The sequence below is a fragment of the Anoplopoma fimbria genome, chromosome 15, assembly GCF_027596085.1.
Source record: "Anoplopoma fimbria isolate UVic2021 breed Golden Eagle Sablefish chromosome 15, Afim_UVic_2022, whole genome shotgun sequence".
Lineage (NCBI taxonomy): Eukaryota > Metazoa > Chordata > Actinopteri > Perciformes > Anoplopomatidae > Anoplopoma > Anoplopoma fimbria.
The window spans coordinates 4,898,826-4,919,424 of NC_072463.1; the positions used below are offsets into that span (position 1 = coordinate 4,898,826).

General features: G+C 37.2%; 1 protein-coding gene and 1 non-coding gene across 3 annotated transcripts; one reads left to right on the plus strand and one right to left on the minus strand.

The window, feature by feature from the left end:
• Positions 1-1,319: 1,319 nt before the first annotated feature.
• LOC129104029 (small nucleolar RNA U3) lies at positions 1,320-1,526 on the minus strand. Its single transcript, XR_008531769.1, has one exon. It is a non-coding gene; the product is annotated as a small nucleolar RNA U3 (small nucleolar RNA).
• Positions 1,527-4,998: 3,472 nt separating this feature from the next.
• On the plus strand, positions 4,999-16,575 carry LOC129103409 (tumor necrosis factor alpha-induced protein 2-like). Of its 2 annotated transcripts, none has more exons than XM_054613871.1 (12): positions 4,999-5,105; positions 8,881-9,072; positions 10,057-10,699; positions 11,715-11,826; positions 12,316-12,438; positions 13,100-13,194; positions 13,282-13,374; positions 13,490-13,616; positions 13,967-14,086; positions 14,533-14,688; positions 14,819-14,940; positions 15,924-16,575. In XM_054613871.1, exons 1-12 carry the CDS (start codon positions 5,054-5,056, stop codon positions 16,090-16,092), a joined length of 2,004 nt encoding a protein of 667 aa, XP_054469846.1. In that variant the 5' UTR covers positions 4,999-5,053; the 3' UTR covers positions 16,093-16,575. The 2 variants fall into 2 exon arrangements, with proteins under 2 accessions (XP_054469846.1, XP_054469847.1); XM_054613872.1 differs by lacking the exon at positions 4,999-5,105 and adding an exon at positions 8,320-8,342.
• Positions 16,576-20,599: the final 4,024 nt, after the last annotated feature.

A 20,599-nucleotide genomic window follows, 5' to 3' on the forward strand; every position in this document is an offset into this window, starting at 1 on the left:
TAATAACATATATATGACATGCCCTGCACAACAAAAAGGCTTTTACATGACTCACACTGAAAATAAATAAAAAAGATCTTAAAGTTTTCTCATTTTCAGTCTCTTTTCACAGAAGAAGAAGTAGTAAGTTGTATTTTGGTGTTTTTATTTTGGGGCTTTTTGACATCAATGTTTCCTTCACACAAAGTCACAAGAGTTTATTGTTTGATTTGATTTTCACTTCTCTTCCTGTCTTGATTACAGCAGGTTTAGATCTGATTTGAAGTCCTTAAAGCTCCCAGAAAGGTGAAAGATAAAGAGGTTATTAAAAAAACACAACTAGTATCATTATTTATGTCTGATGTTGTTGGACTCTGCTGGCCCTAAATGCAAAGAGCAACGTTTATAAAGGAACTCCAAAAAGGGACAAAAAAAAGTGTTGAAGGCTGCAGAGACACCTCAGAAACAACAAAGTGAATAAATGTGTACAAAGTCATACTTCAGACTCTTTTAAAGTTTTTACATCTCTTTAATGTTTAAAAATAACCAGACATTTTAGTATAAAAATAGAAAATGCAAACATAATTCAAGGCCATAAAAGTCTTCAGTCTTGTTTTAAAGGTAAATAATTCTTTATTTCTTAAATCCTCAGATTCAGACAGAATTTGTTGCATAGTGGTAAATCCTGCTTTTCCAGTTTTATTTTCTCTGGGGATAATTAAAGTTTGAGTCTCAGAGGATCTTAATGGTCTTTATTATTGACTTAAACCTGTGAATATGTAGTGGAAGCATATCAGTTAAATATTTTGGGTAATCTAAACCATGTGAAAATCAAATCAGGTTCAAAAAGCAACAAAATGAATTTTAAAACAATTAAAAAAAGGAAGATCATCAAATCTGATTTCAAAATTGGTGTAATATGAAAAATTTTCATATCTTTTTAGAATTTCATTTATTCTTAACATGTGAAGCTTCCTCAGAGTTTGTTTTGGGAGACCTGTAAGGTCATTTTTGTCAGTAATCAATAAAAAAGGCAAAAACAAGTTTTTGTAAGTCAAAAAAGGTGGATTCATCTAAATCTCAAAGTCTTGCTACATTTACAGGTATCCCTCTCGTACCTGAAAACTTCTGCTATATAAATACATATGAATCATCAATGGAGGTTCAGTTGTTAGCTTTCACATCATAGAGATCAACTATGGGAGCATTTTGCTGCAGAAGTTTAGTGTTTTAAAGATCTGTAAAGGAAATTGCAAGTGCACAAAACATTGTATTTCCAAGTCTATCCAAAAGCTTTTAACAATTGAAGATAAGGATTTGTTTTCACAGCTAGTTAAAGCTCCACTCAGACCATGTTTCCTCCTTCAGAGTCTCATCCAGAAACTCTGAACAGTCTTCAACAGTGGAGAAGAAACAAAGTCTTCCCACCAGCTTCCTGCTCTGAAGGAAACATCTGAACTCTTCATCGTGGGCAGCGAGACCAAACTCTTTAGAAACACATTCCTCAAGTCAACAACTAAAGAAATGATCCCTGAAAGTATAGTCTTGGTTTGTTCTGGATGTTTCTCAGGGTCTCATGTCTGGAGACGAGGACTTTGACTGATGGTGAACTCCTGATCTTCACAAAGACCAACCTCCTACAATCACAGAGACTCTGATGGAGGAAACATCATCTGAGTGGAGTGTCAGTTATAATATAAATTTGATTTTAATTTGAGATCCATAAAGACAAAACTAAATCTAGGTTATGAACTATAATTTCCCGAATTTCTGCAGCAAAATTCAGTCGTATAGCAAACGTTTTGTTACATTATCTGTTAATTTCTCCTTAAAAAACACAACACAGCCCTTTAGATGTAAGAAAACATGTTTAAAGAGCATATAACTGGACACACGTCTATCAAAAAGAGGTTGTTTCTTCTCCACTGTTGAAGACTGTTCAGAGTTTCTGGATGAGACTCTGAAGGAGGAAACATGATCTGAGTGGAGCTTTTTTCTGAAGTTAATTCATAAGTGAAACTAAAATTGTTACATAATGTAACAAATGCTATTGCACTCAGGTCATGTTTCCTGTGTCAAAATGGAGAAAGAAAGAAAAGAGTCTTTCTAACAGTTTCCTGTTCTGAAGGAAACACATGATCTCTTCATCATGAACACAGAACAAAATAATGACACTTTTACAGGTTTATTCTTTGCACTTTTTCCTGTTTTGTGACTCTGACTGTGAACCTAATGAACCTTTTAGCAGCATGCATACCCATGATGCACCTGCACAGCTGTTAGACAGGCCAACAGCAGCACCACCACCATCCCACTAGTCAGGGTTTCATCCATGCAGCACAAATGTTAACCAAATGTCCAGAGAAATCTGCAGAACAAGATGTAAATAAATTTGCATTTCTGCCTGTTACTGAATATTATGGGTTTTGCACTTTGAGAAAAATAGTTTATGGTTATTATTCTCCAGTCAGGTGACGTTAAACTATTGCAGAAGAAGACGTCATTCAAGGATAATTTATTGTCAATGTGCAACACAAGGATGTACAACTAAATTCATGTGCCCATTTGTAAAACCACAAACACATGGCAAGCATAACAAAACAAAAAACAGAAGTAAATTCCTGTTGTGCATTTATTCAATTTGCATAATAAGGAATGTAAACAGCAGCAACAAAACAATCAGATAATAAACAAGAGAAAAGAACATTGTCCATCAACTTTGACTGTGTTTGAGCACTAAGCATCATGATGTAAACACAGAGGTTATCATCATTAAAATCTACAAAACAGGAGGATGTGATCAGCTCTTCAGTTGGCGTTTAAGTCTCACGCTTCTTAGAGGTAAAACTGAAAAACATCTGGTTTCCTATAAAAGCTTCTCTTTTCTAAAAGCCCCATTGCTGTACCTGTGGTCACTGTGGTGTCTGTCTGTTACTGTTTTACTTTCGGTGCTGATGCAAGTCTGAACAGCTGCAGTTCGGATGCTTTCGCTTTTCGTTTAGCTCGTGTTTTGCAAAAGTTTTCGCGTGCTAACAGGTAGAGTGCAATGTTAAATTGGGTCATTGTGGAAAGAAATGATGTTGTAAAAACCTTTTCAGTGAAAATGTTATATTTGAAAGAAAAACATCAGAACGCTTCCTCTTTTTCTTCTTTTAAATCCTTTTCTAATAAATGTGCAATCTGTGCGATTCAAATGTAAACACAAGGATATCCACATTAGTCTTTTAATATAAATAAAGCTTTATTTAGTTATTTTAATGTTGTAAAAGTAAACACGCTGGAGTAAAACAGCACATATTTTGAACTGTGTTTGGTTGAAAAAGAAACACGTTTTGGCGAGTCCACAACTACAAATGGATTCCCATGAAATTTAATATGAACATTCGTGTTCCCCCTTAGATGAACCGTGCTGACTTTGGTCATCTCTGGTCAAACAGTTTTTGTTGATTTTACCAACTCAGATTTTTAGATAACTGTTAAGATGTGTGTTTTATGACACCCACAGAATAGGAAACACACTCTGGTGGTCTAGGTGTGTGTGTGTGTGTGTGTGTGTGTGTGTGTGTGTGTGTGTGTGTGTGTGTGTGTGTGTGTGTGTGTGTGTGTGTGTGTGTGTGGTTAGACACACATACACACTGAAACTCGCTCTGAGGCTCGCTCTGAGGCTGAATGCCGAGCCGTCTTTTCCGGCCAGTCAAATGGCTCATTCATCCGGGTTTCCATGGCGACAATTAGAAAGAGAGAAAGTCTCTCTTTTTTTTTTTCTTTTTACATGTTTTTGTCCAAATAGCAGGGTGTTTTTATTTTGGTGAAAGAGAAACGTCCAGAAACTCTCAGCAAAACCCAGAGGGCCGAGTTCAGATCGAGTTTGATTTGAATTATAGTTAAAGGTTTACAGTAGGTCAGTTTTACAAGCTCTGTAAGGTTGAGAGGAAGAAATAATTAGAACACACACACACACAAACACAAACACAAACACACACACACACACACACACACAAACACACACACACACACACACACACACACACACACACACACACACACACACACACACACACACACACACTATATCTGCACTGCAGCTGGAGGCAACAGTTCCGGGTGGATGGAGAAACTTTTGTCTAACCAGAAACAGTTCCAGTGCGAAAACCTCCTGAAACCAAAAACTGGCTTTTCAATTCACATACCTGAACCACTGACATCTCGGGAATGTACAACAACCAGTGGTTATTGCAATTCTTTTTTGATTTAAGACCCCTCGAGGAGGCTGAGGGAGCCAGGCTAGCAGTTTCCCCCTGCTTCCAGTCTTTATGCTAAGCTAAGCTAAGCTAACCACATCCTGACTCCAGCTCCGTACTGTAACAGTAGCACGCTGATATAAAAGTTGTATCCTCTCATCTTAATCTCCGCTATACAAACTATTACTTTAAGTCACCTATTTTGAAAAATAACATCTTATCATATTGCACGTATTAAAGTAAGTATGTGTATGTACTGTGTACACTGCTTATCTATAAATCAGTGAGGTGTTGTTTCACTTTAACGTAATCAAAAATAAAAGATCTCGTGGCCTTAGCAGAGGTACCAAATTTAAACCTTAACTCGCTTTTGACTTCTCTGTTTTCTGAGGAAGTGAAAACCAATTTGTAGTATTTTATGACAGTTCATGAGAACTTTTAATATGTTTATCGTAAAGCATTATTGATGTGTGTCCTGGACTGCACGCAGGTAATACATTTGTAAATGTTTTATGGTTTGAAATTAAATGCTGAAGCAGAAGCTGATTTGAAGAACGGTTAAAATAACAGCTTACCCCACAGTGTGAGAGACATTTCAAAATGTACACACCCCACTTTGAAACCACTCATGCATTCATTCTCACATCACAAGTAAGTTCTCAGAGGAAATGGGCATATTGTGCAGAAATGGAAAAAGTGCACTTTCTCAATGCGTGGCTTCCTGACATCAAATAAACTTGCGTCTTCTCGTCGGTTTAAGTGTTAAAGCGCGACCTTCTGCAGAGACAAAGGAGCTGTAGAAACACTTGTGAGTCGGGCCGCCTTCAGGAGGGATGTGTTTGAAGCTTTGCTGCTGGTTTCCCTGCAAATGCTGCAGAGCAGAAGGTAAGAAAGGCTGTTTGCAGCACATCATCCTGGTTATTAAAGTCACCAGCGGGTGCTTTGTGACCAGAATGATTAAAACGTTTTTGATGTGGTTTTGGAACATAATGTTAATGCTTATAAATTGGCTCCTTTTGTTCCTAAATCTTGGAAAAAACGTCAGGATGGTTTATTTGTTTAGTATTATTTGTAATTTGTGTTGCTACTCTGGTTTCTGGTCTCTTTTTCCAAATGATGGAGACTTTAGCTGATCACTGACAGACAAATGACATGTCTCACAGTCAACACTAATGAAAAGTCTCTGATCATCCTGCAGTGACCTCCGACCAGAGATCAAGTCGATTTTACTTATATTTCCCAAAGGTGGCTTTACACTCTGTACACAACACAACACTTTATGTCCTTAGAAGGAAACACTTTAACAAAAAAAACAACGTTAGCAAGTAAAACATGTTTCAAAATAAAAGCTCAGGAAGAGCAACTGAGGAGAGATCCCTCTCCTTGGATGGACAATAGATGTCAGAATAAACAACATAATAAATTAACAACATAGAAAATCCTAAATGATACATATTATGTGAACATATCTGAAGAAAATGGATCCAGGAGGTTCTGAAGCAGGTTATAAGGTGCTGCGAAACACATGGAGTCTGAGCCAGAGATTCCACTTCACTCATCATCCAATCTGAAATAGAAGAAATGTGGTGTAAAAAGAAAATGGAGAGAACACATGTTGATCTAAGGAGAATTTAAAAATATCTACTTATACTTATATGTTAATTGATTCACAAAAATGTCTACAATCCTGATTTGTTTTGGTTTTACTTTGACATTTTGGTGGCATAAAGGGTAAAAAACAAAATGTGAAAATAGAGTAGAGTGTCTTAATACTTTTTCGGAGACACTTAATACAAATATTGTTCACTTTAAAGTAACAAATAGACAAACCACAAGTTACAAGGCTTTGTTTGTCATTTTACAACACAGTTGGCACTCATACACATTAAACACACATACAAATATTTGAATTAGAATAGAATAAAATGATATACACAGTTATGTTTATACAAATCCTTACCTTTACAGACTTTAGTTTATTGGGAATATGGGAAATGCAAAAGGTAGTGGTGTGGTAAAATGTGCAAAACCAGCGTGACATGTACTTATGGTGCAGTCTGGAGGAAAGAAGCTCCTCTGAAGTCTGGTGGTTCGGCAGCTTATTATGCTGTATCTCTTGCCAGACGGCAGCATGGTGAACAGACAGGATGGGTACTGGGCCGTACACATCCCATGACAGTTTGTCATGTTTCCAGTCAGGATGCATATTGTTGCTCCTCTGTAGAAATTGACAAGAACTTGGCACAGGAATTCTGCCCTTTTAAGTTTCCTAATAAAATAGACATGCTGAGCTTTCTTAGCCATGGTGGAGATGTCAGGTTCTCTGTGATGCTGATTCCCAGGAACTTAAAACTTGCTCCACTTCAGCTCATTTGATGTAAACAGGGATGTGTGTGGCCTTGCCTCCTACTTCCTAGAATCAACGATAAGCTTCTTGGAAAGATTGTTGATTTCCTCGTAACATAGAGTCTCATAACTGTTGGGAAAACTGCAGATGATGACGTTGTCATCTACCCTTAAAGGATTAATGTGGAGGATTTAGAGGCATCTAGCCGTGAGGTTGCATATTGCAACCAATTGAAACTTCTTCAATGTGAGAAGCATTTAGGAGAACTATGGTGGTAAGATGCGAAAATGCAAATGGCCCTCTTTAGAACCAATGTTTGGTTTGTCCTTTCTGGGATCCTGTAGAAACATCTCAGTAAGCTCTGTGAAGACCAGATGCATATAAAAGGCTAATTCCATTTCTGCAACTAGATCAATGAAATGCTACATTCCTTTAAAGGAAACTAGGAATCGTTATGTTTTATTTAGCTTAGAAAAAGCCATTTATGTGTACATAATGAGCGGTTCGTCTTCAACAGAATCAACAGCTCTCATCGGGCTGAGCTCCTCTAACTACATACACATAGGCACAAAAACACACAAAGGTATAAACACACACATAGACACAACCACACAAAGCGTCAGCGAGCAAATATGCAACGTTGGACTGAAGTGAACCAGGTGAAGTGAAGATAACTGTAAATAATATTATTACAGTAAAACAGTGAAAAGCCAAAACTTTATCAACAAGCATGAACATGTAGATGAAAGTGAAACCTAATTCAATCAGCTCTTTTCACAGTGTTTCATCCATCGCCACTATGTTTACAAAAGTACTGCACGAAGGACCTGGTGAAAGCATTTTTAGACAAGCTGGAACAGAAGCTGTCTGTCTGAAGTCTCTTTATCAAGCAGACAGTTGGACAGAGGACATGAGGAACGACTAATACTGTCTGATGTCTCTGTTCTTTATGGATTATTATCATTTATAAACTTATAAACTCAGGAATGCTATTTGTTTTATTGATGTTTGAGATGTTTCCAGAAAGATATTAATGACTTCATATCGTGACTTTGCTGTTGTACACAGTATTCAGTTATATATAAATTAAACTTAATTCTATTCCTGTTTTGATTTAATTTATTTTTTACATTTTTAACATGTTGAGTGTATTGATAAGAGTAGCTCCTAGTAGTAATAAAGTCCTAAAGATAACCATCCCTACCTGAAGACCACCGTAGTTCTCCGACAAGCTTGGAAAGGGAGAGGTGAGCTGAAGGGGATTTATTTGGTTTCAATCTGCAACCTCATCACTAGATGCCACTAAATCTTAAACACTATTCCTTTATTACATTACTTGTGTAAATGTACGTAGTTGCGTTCCATCACTGAAATAAATTGGTAGTTGCAGACCTGCACGTATGAACACAAAATTGTTGGATGGAAGAAAAATTTGCTCTTCCTCAATGGGAGTTTATTGACATCAATCTCTGACTGGACTTTTACTTTTGTGGGCATCCACAGTAGATTATATGTATTGATCTGTTGGTGGTGCTGGAGGAAAAGTGAGGGAATCACCAAAAGTAGGATTCATCCACTGGGGACTATGAATGTCGGCAACACATTTCATAACAACTGATGCAATTCCAGCTTCTCTGTCTGTGTGTGGGTTGGTTTGGACTTTCCAACAGCCCAGAGTCAGTTACACCAGGGAAATGCAGGCGGAGCTTACTGCTGCTATAAATACTCCAGTAGCTGTGTTCAGTTACTAACAGAGCAGTCACTGTGAGAACAAGGTGAGTAACAGCTGCTGAAGGGATTTCATTTAAATACTGAACTACAGATATTAATCTGCATGTCTGGACTGGTCGATGGCATTAAATATGTCAAGTGGGACAGGATGAGCCTTTAACTCATTTGTTCAGTTGGATTTTAAAAGCTGTGTGCATGATCTCTAGGATGAGTTTTTACAGTTATTAAATATGAAGCTTAAAAGTGAGTCTTCATTACAATACTGTATTTTTATTTACTGTTATTTTCATATCACGTTTTTGTGCTCCGGGCTAGTTGCAACTTCTGTTTTTTTATCATGTGGTATTTGTATGTCCTTTTACTTAGTTAAAGAGTTATTCATAATATAGGGTACAGGGATTTTTTTTTATTCTTTGCAGATTTTTTAGCTTTTATAGATAAACTGTGTTGGAGATAAAGATGATATGATTCTACTGGACACTAGGTGCTCAAGTTATTCTTGTGTAAAAAATCCTGATACCACGCTCAAAAAACTGTGTTATTATGCTGTTTTTCTTATTATTTATTTCTGTCTCCACACAGATTCATCAGAGCATTTCTCAGACCGTGGGATCCCTATTCTCTCCCGGTTAAAGATGCGGACCGAGACGGACGGTTTCAGGGTGAACTTTATCCCGCAAAGGTTCCGGAGGAACAACAGACCTCGGGCCGACAGCAACACCTCTGCGACCGATGGACATACCTCACCCACCAAGGAGGAGAAGCCTCAACACGGTCAGTGAAGCTACAATCAAAAGGCCATTTACTACCATTACCATACCATCATTTGTAATTAGTTTAATTTATACAACCTAGTATATACATTAAGATTTCACAAAGGATTACTGCAGGAATATTACAGTAATATCCAGCTGTGGAATGTAACTAAGTAGATTTACTCTAGTACTTCATTTTAAAAGGTATTTCTACTGTACTTTACCTGAGTATTTAAATTTTATGCTATGTATAAAACTCAACAAATAGTGTTATTTTTACTTCACAACATTTATTTGACAACTTTACAGACTTATATTATTATTAGACAATAAGGCTTTATTGGTCCCCATGTGGAAATTCACAAGCTACAATGCAGTATGTAAGGTAGTATATAAAATGTATAAAAATAAACTAAAATGATTTTTCTCCACCTTTACCAGCTTCAACATTAAATATAATCCAAGAATATAGAATATAATGCAATGCAAAGATTGTGACCTGTTGACTTTAAGAAGAGTTAAGACAAGAATATTAATGAGGGGAAAAAGGCTATAAATTCAAGTACTGTAACGAAAACTACATCTTTATCATCATGTTATCTGTCTGTTCGTTTATCCATTAGTTAATACATTGTTCAACTAGTTGTAAAATGTCCATCCCTAGTTTCCCAAACCCCAAAGACTATCATAGAAGACGTAGAAATAAGATAAATATACAAATTGTTTCAGCTTTACATTAAAGTTCACTGTGAATATTTTTAAATAAATAGTATTATAAAGCAGCAAGAAACCCATTCTACACTTAAGTACCTTACTTAAATAGGTGATAATACTACTATTTTTTCATTATGATATTGAATAATTGTGTTTACAAGTGTAGGTCAAGCGGATCTGCAGCCCTAAATGTAATCTATATCTCTTCTAACCATTATAGGAAGTCCAGACGCCTCATTTTTATCATAGACAACATTTCACTAAAGATGTCTTTGCTTTCCTTCCTCAGTTGTCCTCACATACGAGCAGATCCTCGAGGCGAAACGCTTGTGTGAAGCCGGCGAGCTGCTGATAAAGAGAGAGGAGCATCTGTTTGGGGAGATAAAGAAGTCCGAGTCACTGACGCATCATGAGGAAGAAGTAAACAAGCTTGCAGCGGACCGCAGTGCCCTGAAAGGCCTCGTACTGCAGACCCTGGGATTCTCCTTCAGCCTGGAAGAGGTCAGCTCGAATGCTCTGACATCCGCCGTGAAGGCCGTGAACCAGGAGGAGGATCAGGACCACCAGTGGATTAAGAGGGATGGGAATCCTCCGGCGTGGAGGCCCTCCAGCTGGATGGCTCTCCACGACTCCACGCTTCGCAGCCTGGTGGAGGAGCGAATGGACAACCCCTCGATGCCCCCCGCTGAACAGGCCGGCCAGTCTTCTCTCCAGTTGGACATCCGCGCCATGGGCAGGCAGCTGAAGGATGACTTGCTGCAGGTGGTGAACATGGTGAAGGGATGCTACCCGCCCGAGATGGACATCTGTAATTTTTACGCCAGGTTGTACCACCAGACCTCCAGCGCCAGACTCAGGAAGATCGCAGACTTTGGTCTGGGGGACAAGGACTGCATGTACCTTCTGCTCTGGGTCAACGAGCATTATCCAAAGTAAGTCATGAAGTACTTATATTTCTGGGTCCATTCTGTTATCATGTTGGTGTATTTTTGTTTTGGGAGTAGTGGGGCCAAAACATGACGATATGTCAGTGTTGGCCAACACGTTGATCCAAAGCATATAAAGATTTCTCAACAACATTTGGACTTTTTTGCCACAAAATAGTGCCAAAACTTCCACATGTACTAAAGAAATATAACAATCTAATGAACAGATTGCCATGGAATGTGCTTAACCCCTTCAAGAAAAAGTTAGCAATCGTGTTTGTCATTTTCATATTATGCAGTGGAATTAAGTTTTTTTTTCCTCTAGAGCTTAATGTATTGAGTTTTCCTCTACTTTTTTCTTTTATTTGTGAATCAATAGATAATGCTACTTATTTGTGAAAAATATCGAAACAAAACCAAAGAAATCAGTCTTTGTCTGAAGTGTTGACAATGAGTAGAAGGGTTTTTAAGCACACCTTGATTTGTTTTAATGCAACTCAAGCCAAACAGGTTAGGTTTAGCTCCACTGTCGCAGAGCTAAATTAAATTTGTTCCTCTTGAGTTTAATGCCTGGTGGAGGCAATGTGATGGTATTCAGAAAATGCACACATTTCTCATCTATAACTTTCTTAAACCATCTCTTCATCTGTCATTTAAACCTGTCCTTCATGTGAAATCAGCTGAATGAATGAGGAAGCACCACTTTCACCTTCAACTGCTCAGGGAGGGACAAAGCAGCCCGCCCTAAAGTTGTGTAACTGTGTAGAAAAACCTTGCAGGCGTGGCACAGATCCTGCAGCTCTGCACCCACTAAATTAGATTTGTTTTTACAGTTTGGCTTGAGTCATTTTCACTACCCTGATATTCACAAACCAGTTTGTCACAAGTCTTTTGTTGAAAAACAACTGAAATTTAAAAATATGAGGAAAGCAGGTTGAGCCTCTAACATAATGATTGAAATCATAATATTGATGCTTAAAATGTAACTGATGAACATTGTGATCTCTTCTCTCTGTGACAGAATCCTTCAAAAGCCGGAGCTGGCCAATGAGATCGATATTGAATCGTTGGGGAAGCTGCTGCCTGAAGAGTTATTGAAACCTCTGGAGGAGCAATACCTGACTAAACAACAGGTAACCTGACCTGCTGCTGCTGCTGTGCTCTATTTCAGTTTTAGTCATGTTGAGTCATGTCTTACTTTGTTGAGTCATGTCTTACTTTGGTTGGGTTCGGTATATACCTTTATCTAGTTTCAGGTCTAGTTTTGGGTGTTTGTAGACAAGTAGCAGTCCAACATTCCCCATGTTCGTCAGAAAATCAATAAATCCAAAACAAATAGAACATCCAGAGTGAGATATCTCAGCATCGGGGATTACATTTGTTGTGAATACTCATGTTCCCATGTGAATGAAAGTCCTTGACTTAATCTCAATCACATGCACCAGGCCATATTTATTAGTTAAACAAGATATCTGAAGGGTAGATTGCTGAGATTGTTTGTGCGCTTCAGATTATAATCCCTTTTAATTTAATCCACTTTATGATGCTGTTACTGCTCTAAGAATAGTTAAATCATCAATAGAGACGTTATAACTGACAGCAACACGTTGTTGTGCGTCCAGGAAGAGCTGACGAAGTACATCGGCCGCGTCCTCGAGGAAGCGAAGAAAAAGTGGAATGACGGAGAGGAGCCGACAAGAGTGGACGACTGCTTCGTCAGTCCTGTTTCCTACGACATCATTCAGGTACGGTTTTCATGGGCAACATGATGCTAAAGCGGCTAGAAGAGACAGATAGGCTATTTCCCTCAGGAGTTGGTGGAGACCAAAAAGAGAGCTAAAAGAGAGTGGATATTGGTCAGGTGATCACAAATATCAGATCATGTTTCTCACTAACTGCTGGATGTGGAACTGTTTGCTAACAAGTTTGACTAGTTAACTTTAAAAAGGTGATTATATGTTAAAGTTTTGCTCACAATTTCTATTTTTTTTCACTGCTCGCAAGTGGCCAAAATCAAAGCCTCGCCATGTTTTCATGACTCATTAACTTCTGGTCACAATCTCAACATAAAAAGTTTTATTTTGCTATAAAATGTTGATCTGAGAAAAGGCTTTGCTTATCATGAGAGAGCAACATGTCACACACAATGTTTAGATCAGGAGAAGTCATGCCAATAGGCCTAACAGGGTATTTCCCTAAACAATATTTTCAAGGCTGTTTCCCATATTGACTAAAGTCGAGTCCGGATCCTGAGATAAAGATTAACCAACAAGGAAAACAGCGAGTCAGGGATTTTTGTTTTTTTAGAAAGTCCACCAAGGAACTAAAGCTGACAGAGTTTGGGGTTCAGTTTTCAGTACTTCTTTTTAATGCTGTCATTGATCTGTATCTTTAATCTGTCTTTAGCTCATCAATGGTATGGTGACTTCAGCTGAAAAAGTTGTGGGAGATCTGCAGAAGGCCCAGAGCATAACGTGCCAACTGAAGGATTTGATGCAGAGGTAACAAAACTGATGATTTTCTCCAAAATAGGCTCTTATTTAAAAGATATATTGTCCTAAAAATCTATTGTATTTCAACTCCTGCAGGTTTAACAGCTTCCAAAATGACATCATGAAGCAAAAAAAACCAAACACCCTACCGGCCATGAAGGCGAACCTCGGCTGTATCGAACAGTTCAGGTACGTCTCTGACATTTAGGCGCTGTGGCGAGACGAGGCAGGTGTCTGTGGATATATTAAGATCAACACAAACGAATATCCCTGTGAGCTGATGAAGTGTGTGTTCTGTCTGCAGGGACGTCCTCAGTAAGAAGAAACATCTGTTCACAGATGATGTGCAGAAAAACTGTCTGCTGGTTCTCACCGACATGAAACAATCAGCGCACGCATACTTATTGAAAGCTGTGCACGAGCGCCTCAAAGTGAGATTTACAACAAAGCTTTACTTCTATTTCCTCCTTTAAAACCTTTTAAAATATGAAACAATATATTTGTGAGGTTGTTTGCAAATATGTATGCCTTCTATAGAAACCGATTAGCGTGACTGATTGACTAACTTGTATTTTTGCACCAAACATGGAAGATTTTTCTTTCATATGGCATTTTTCAAAACAAATGTCACAAACTACTCCACAATAAAAATATCAGTTAATTAAAGCAAGGGACATTGTATATTGAATTGTAGCTCTATCTTTTTCTTTTATTGCAACTTCTCTGCTACTGTTCATGAAAGTGTCACCTGTCTAACGCGTCATGTGTGTTCCTCACACAGTCACACTACCGCAAACTGGGAACCACAGACTGGCTGAATAGGCCCCTGTTTGAGAAGCTGCTGGTCGACATCGCAAAAGAGATTCAGGATCTTCAGGGTTCGATTGAATCCTGTCACCAGGTAAACACACACTTCAATTTAACATAAAGGGGAGAAGCTGTTTTTTTTTTTTATGTAACAAACAATATAAACTTTACACCCCTAACAACCATTTGTTAATGTTTTAAATGTATATTTCCTTACAGGGAGCCTTTGGTTTCAATTTATTTCCTTACAGTATGAATATCAGTTTTGTTCACTGTGATGGATTAAACAGCTGAAGACAGTTTGCACACTGATTTCCAAACTGTAAAGACATGAATGGAAAACAATGGCTTCCTGCAAGTGAAGAAAAATGCATTCAAAACTCTCAAACACTTTGGTACACTTTGTAAAATAGTCAGACATATGTTACGTATTTATAATGATAATAATGAATGGACTTATATACGTAAAATCCCTTTTATTCAAAAAAGATCAAGAGAATCTTTTCTCAATTTCATATTCGATTCTTGGCTTTATTTCAGGAGCTGTTGGGTCAGCTGCACCAGGAGGTGACGGCAGAATATGTGAAGAGGCTCCTGAAAGGAAATGTCAAACTAAAGGACAGGGAGCTGCAGCTGAAGGCCTACACCACCGCCAAGAACAACGCAGAGAGTTTACACGACTTATTCGTCAAAATGGTGAGAATTGAGTCACTGAACGCACCACAAAGTGATGAACTAGTGATCCAGAGAGAATCCACAGTGATCACAGCAGAGAAAATACTTCCCAAAAAACAAGAGTTAAACTCTAGCTGCTCTGTCTTCACAGGGGTCAAAGGAGGATTGGTTGAAAGACATCCTGACCAAGATTGCAGAAGTTCTCAAACTCCAAGACCTCCCCGCCATTCAGATGCACGTAGCATCGCTGGGTACCGAATATCCTGACCTCAGGTAACTTTTGCACTCACACAAAACATATAACATATACAGCATATTTCTTTCAGACGTGAAGTGGTCTTATTTAGACCTTAAAAGGACAGAAAAGCATCGAGATGAGTGAGTGGTTTACATAGATAAGGTGAGGATAAACACACCCACTCAACAGGAAGTGACATAAGGAGGATGGATCTGATAAAGCTTGTTGTTGTGTCTGCAGTCAATGATGATGTCAGTTTGAGTAAACGCCAAATAATGAAACCAAGTTCTAACCCGAGACGAATACCTTTGAGAAACACACTTGCCAAGAGTTAAATGAATATCATGAAGATGAATAAGAACTCTCTCATGTTTATTCTATAAATAGCTGAAGCTAGGAGATCGTTAGCTTAGCATCAAGACTGCAAACAGCATCATAAAAGACCCAGCAGACTGGAAATATGTTTGCTTATAGTTACCAAGTTTATGTTCATTAAAAGCGATGCAACCTGGTTCCACTTGTTTCCGCAGTCTGTTTGTTCATGTGTAACAGCTGCTTACTCTGCAAAAAAATAGAAAATCAACCAGGCAGAACACAGTTTAAAAGGCAGAACTCTCGGGAAATTCATTAATTTCTTGTGGCAGAGTCAGACGAATAACAACAGTCATGGAAAATAGTGGCACAAAACTTACGCAACGATGCAACACGAGGGAGGCAGATGTTTGGACAATATTTCCCTGATGTTGAAATTTCCTGTTAAGATGCCGGACATGTTATCCACCCAGAGAATTCACCAGTGTTTTTTTGTTGCTGCTGTTAACATGCAATACAGGAATATATTCCTTTTTTTGTTTTGTTTTGTTTTTGTTTTGTTTTGTTTTGTTAAATTATGTGAATAGCAACAACCTTCACTCTACATTCTATCTTCAAGTGTCTCTGAGATTAAAATAATGAATAATAGATTAACGGTATTAAAACACAGATTTTTAACCTTTTCTCTGCCTTCTTTCACCCACAGTGAGAAACATGTTTCGGCTCTGCTCAAGCTCAAGACCAACCTCACTAAAGCCGACAGGAAAACCGTCAAAGATATTCTGTCGGACACGAGAGACCCACAGAGTGGTGCTGTGAATCGGGGCAGCGAAGACGGTGTTCGGACGTTTTTCTCCAAAGTTCAGGTCAAATGAGCCGTAAACTCCTTCCAGTTTCTTTTTGAAAATTGGACTGAAGTCGGGTTGTACTTATTACTGTGTTTGTCTGTGAGTGAACACAAACAGGTGATGCTATCTCAGTGTTACAAAGCTGGGTTCAAATGTCACTTAGGCTGGAAATAATATTGTCCTCAGTCTGACTGTAAAATGATGAATGAGTTACTGTATGAAAGAATAAGCTACAGTTCACATTATTGCTGGTAAATAAGGTGCTTTTAACTGCTAAAAACATGAATGAATGCGTCTGTGTTTGATTGTCTGATAGAGTATCATTTTTGTAATAAATCAGTGTTATAGTTTGTTGTTTTTTTATTATGTATTTTTTGCATTACATGTGCACTAAAGGGAGCTTTCATTTTTAGTTTTTTACATTTTATTTAACGTTATCTGACGTGCAGGGTATTGTTACAGAAAGTGTTGAATGTAAGTTATGATTTTAAATAAATTTGGTGAAACTTGTGTGTGATTTTAATGTGATTTTTCTTATAAATCTTGACTAGTACATCTTAACCCTCTGCTGTACATATTCAACAGCAACAAAATAGTCTTTGTGGATAAAAACAAAGACTTCTAGATGTAGAAGTTTTACAGCAACATTCACAAGTTAGAGCACAAAATACTGTATGTTAACATTTATTTTCTATTTAAATGGAAAAACTGAAATATCACATTGACATAAGTAATCAGACCCTTTGATATGACACTTTAAATCCTGATCATCTTTGAGACGTTTCTGCAGCTTGATTGAAGTCCACCTGCTGCTAATTCAACTGATTGGACCTAATTAGGAAAGGCACACTCGTGTCTATAAAAGGATTCACAGCTAACAAGAACCAAGCCATGATTTTCTGCAGAACTCAGAGACCTGATTGTGTCGAGGCACAGATCTGGGGGAGGCTGTAAAAACATTTCTGGAGTCAAGCCCCCTCTGTAATTCTAAATTTAAAGAAGTTTGGACCAACTAGGACTCTTCTAGGAGTGGCCTGCTCAGCCAAACTGAGCCATCTGAGACCAAAAGATTAAGAGAAAACAATTCTTTCTGATGTGGAACATGAATGTTTGCACCTAATTTAATCAATATAATAGTCAAGACATTTTATTCAAAACCACAAATGTCGACCTCATGGTGACACTGGAGGGAAAAGTCATAGCATCATTACAGTTTTTTGTTGATTGTTTAGACACTGTCTTTTTAACTATATGCTAACTTTTGCAAAACTCTACAAGCTAACCACAAAACTTTACAACAAACCAGCAAAACATTATGCATCTTTAGCAAAAGCAAACAATTCTTGCAAAAGTCTGGAAACTCTTTTAGAAAAATCTGTTTTTGTGTCAAAACAGTATACACAAAACATCATTTGAATAATAATACATTTATTGATACTGCACCTTTTAAAAACAGAGTTTACAAAGTGCTTTGACAGACAAAGCAGCAGAAAGCTCAATAAATCAAGACAAACTGAGGTAAGAGTTAAACCCTGATAAAACATTACAATAGATGAAACAATGAAATTTATCGATATGATAAAATAAATGTGTAAATAAAATACACAGCACCAACTACACACTAAAAGTGAATGAAAAACTGTTTGCAATAAAGTTTTGTCATACATGTAGTAAACAAACATAAAGAGAGGTATCTAAATGTGTAAAGTATGGATGTGTTTTCCAAACATAACATACTATCAATACAAATATGGGACATTTTCTTTATTTCTTTTTAGCTAAAAGTGTGTTTGCTGCTGGCGCTACATAAAAAGTCAGAGGGTCACCGAAGTGATTATAATCCTGAGGGGAAAATGAACGTGTGTACCAAATTTCAGGGTAATTTTAGAGGATTTTTTAGCCAAAGTGACGTCTAAAAACAACAACATGGCTCTTAAAGAATCTTGTAGAAGATGTTTTCCACTGGGAGGCCAGAGGTCGAAAGCTTGTAATCTTACTATTAATATTAAATAGTTTATCTGGTTACAAAGACCATAAAGTAACAACAACATCAGAAACTGCCAAATCCCAACAAACAATCCCAGGAAATCATTAAGCCCCTTGTGTGGGAATAAGAGACTGAGCTCACCAAGCCGAAGTGTTTTTAGTTCATTATCTCAGAGTTACAAGGGCGGCTTTTCAAGGCAGAGGAAGGATATCAGTCTGCTGCAAATTACTGTCGCGTGTAGTGTTTTTTTATTTTTTAATACATATTTCGAAGATTGTGCTCAGGAAGACGGGGGCGTCAGAGCTACAAGTTCCCCTCGGAGAATGAGTGAAGGAAGATAAGCTCGCCGGGTAGGAAATCCTCTGTGGTTTTCTGCTGCAGAGCCACGGATCCCAGTGTCAGCAGGGCCGCTGCCAAAATGTCTCTAAGCAAGCAAATTGGTCATTGAGGAAAAATGCTTTTGTTTTGTTATTAGTTAATTCATGTTGATGGATTTTCCTTGGTTGTGAAAGTCAAAAACTTTTGTTTATGTCTCACCTCCCAAAAAAGAGATAAGAAAGAGTCAAGATGGTGGAGAAGATAACACAAACTATAATTCATTTATCTCATATCTTGCCTAAATGTAGTACAACATATAATTCCCAGTATGGAATTAATCTGCAGATGCTCAGGTTTAAACTAAAACCAGACATTTCTTCATTTGTCAGTTTTTTTAACCATGACAGAGGTCGAAATGTGTTCTGCGGCAGACTAGTGAGGCTTGTTTTTATCCGTAAACGTCTTAGTCTGCTGAAGCATTGTTGATCACTCGTGGTCCATTTAAGACAGGTTTAAAGTAGTGAGGAGTGAGCAGTCAATGATAGAATAAAACAGTCAATAATATCGTTTTTCAAGTGTGAACCACCACAACTACGAGAGGTTAGAGTCATAAATGAACACAGAAAATATTAGGTTGATGGATCCAGTAGTATGTGAGATCGGTCGTGGACAGACACATACACACTCACACACAAACACGACAGAACGCATGATCTTCCTCACAGGTGAACGAATGGTGGAGATTATTAATGACATTATCTTCAGCATCGCTATAGTAACAGGATGCACATTTTACCTCTTGTCATTGTTTTGTTTCACTATAGAACTTTCCTTTTGTCTGATAATTCCCAAAATACAGTTTATTGTGTTAAAGCAGGATTATTGTCTTTTCCTGCTCTAAATGATCATGTATTTTTGCACAAATTTATAAATGACATATCTGTACATGAACATAAGATAAGATAAGATAAGATAAGATAAGATAAGATAAGATAAGGGAAATTTACAGGATTACAGCAGCAAAGAGGATAGTGCAAACAAGAGACATAGTAAATAAAAAATAAACACAAGATCAAAATAAGTATTATAAATAAGCAAATGAGCAATAAAAAACAGTAAAAAACAGTAAAGAACAATAGAGAATCCACAGTAATATTATATATACAGACAGAAACTATTATAAATATTGTATTGCACAGTGTATTAGTGTATTAGTGTCATGTGGTCTGCTGGGAGCAGAGCTGGTTGTGCAGCCTGACAGCAGCAGGAAGGAAGGACTTGCGGTAACATGTGCACATCTGTTCTATATTCTTTTCTATTTTATCCTATTTTACATATATTTGATTCACATATTTCATCTTCTGCATTATTTCATGTTTATGTTTAAGTTATTTTCTTTTTAAACTTATTGTATGAGTGTTTTTTAAAGGTGTTATTGTTAATCCAGTTCACTAGGATTGATGTGCATATGAAAAATAAAGAACTTCAACATGAAGCCTTCAAAATAAAGCAAAGTGTACTTGATAGAGTCCTATTTACAGGTTACATGTATGACCTTAGAATGGAGTTTAAGGGTTAATGAGAAAAGTAGGAAAAAATAAACATAATTTTGTGTGACAAAAATATCCAGTCCTATTGCTTTAGTCATCTTGTGTTTCCTCACATTTATCTGTTTCACTACAACTTTCAATCAAGTCCCATTTTCGTACGTTGATGTTCGTCTCCATCTGGTGACGGCTCAATGAATACGCAGCCAAAATACGACTTTTCATTGAATCATTTTATTAATTGCTTTACTGACAGAAAAAGAGAACTGTTTTTTTGTGTCCCTGTAACCCGATATATAACATCTGTACAAAGACAACCACCACAGAAGATTACAATATTTAACTCTAATAAATTACAAAGAACTGTTACATTGAAGCATAAAATACAACTTTTTTCTGGGAAAGAAGATGGAACTAAAACCAGTACACCAATACTCACACAAAAAAGTACCTGAAGTTTCACTGAAATGCATTATTCAAAATTTAACATGGAGAAATTAGAGTAAATATATATATATATATATATATATATATATATATATATTTACCCTGATTTTATTAAGATATACAAATCAAAAAGTACTCAGCACAAATGTTTAAGTTACCAAAACCAGAAGAATCTTTTCTTATAACAGAAGTTTTAAATTGTGTGACTGACTGTCCATAAAATATCAATGTATTC

Excerpts from the sequence above, each read along its gene's own strand:
- LOC129103409 (XM_054613871.1), top strand. The coding sequence starts at position 5,054 with ATGTGTTTGAAGCTTTGCTGCTGGTTTCCCTGCAAATGCTGCAGAGCA. Across the intron at positions 5,106-8,880 it reads CAAATGCTGCAGAGCAGAAG|ATTCATCAGAGCATTTCTCA; the intron begins GTAAGAAAGGCT and ends GTCTCCACACAG. Across the intron at positions 12,439-13,099 it reads TTTCCTACGACATCATTCAG|CTCATCAATGGTATGGTGAC; the intron begins GTACGGTTTTCA and ends ATCTGTCTTTAG.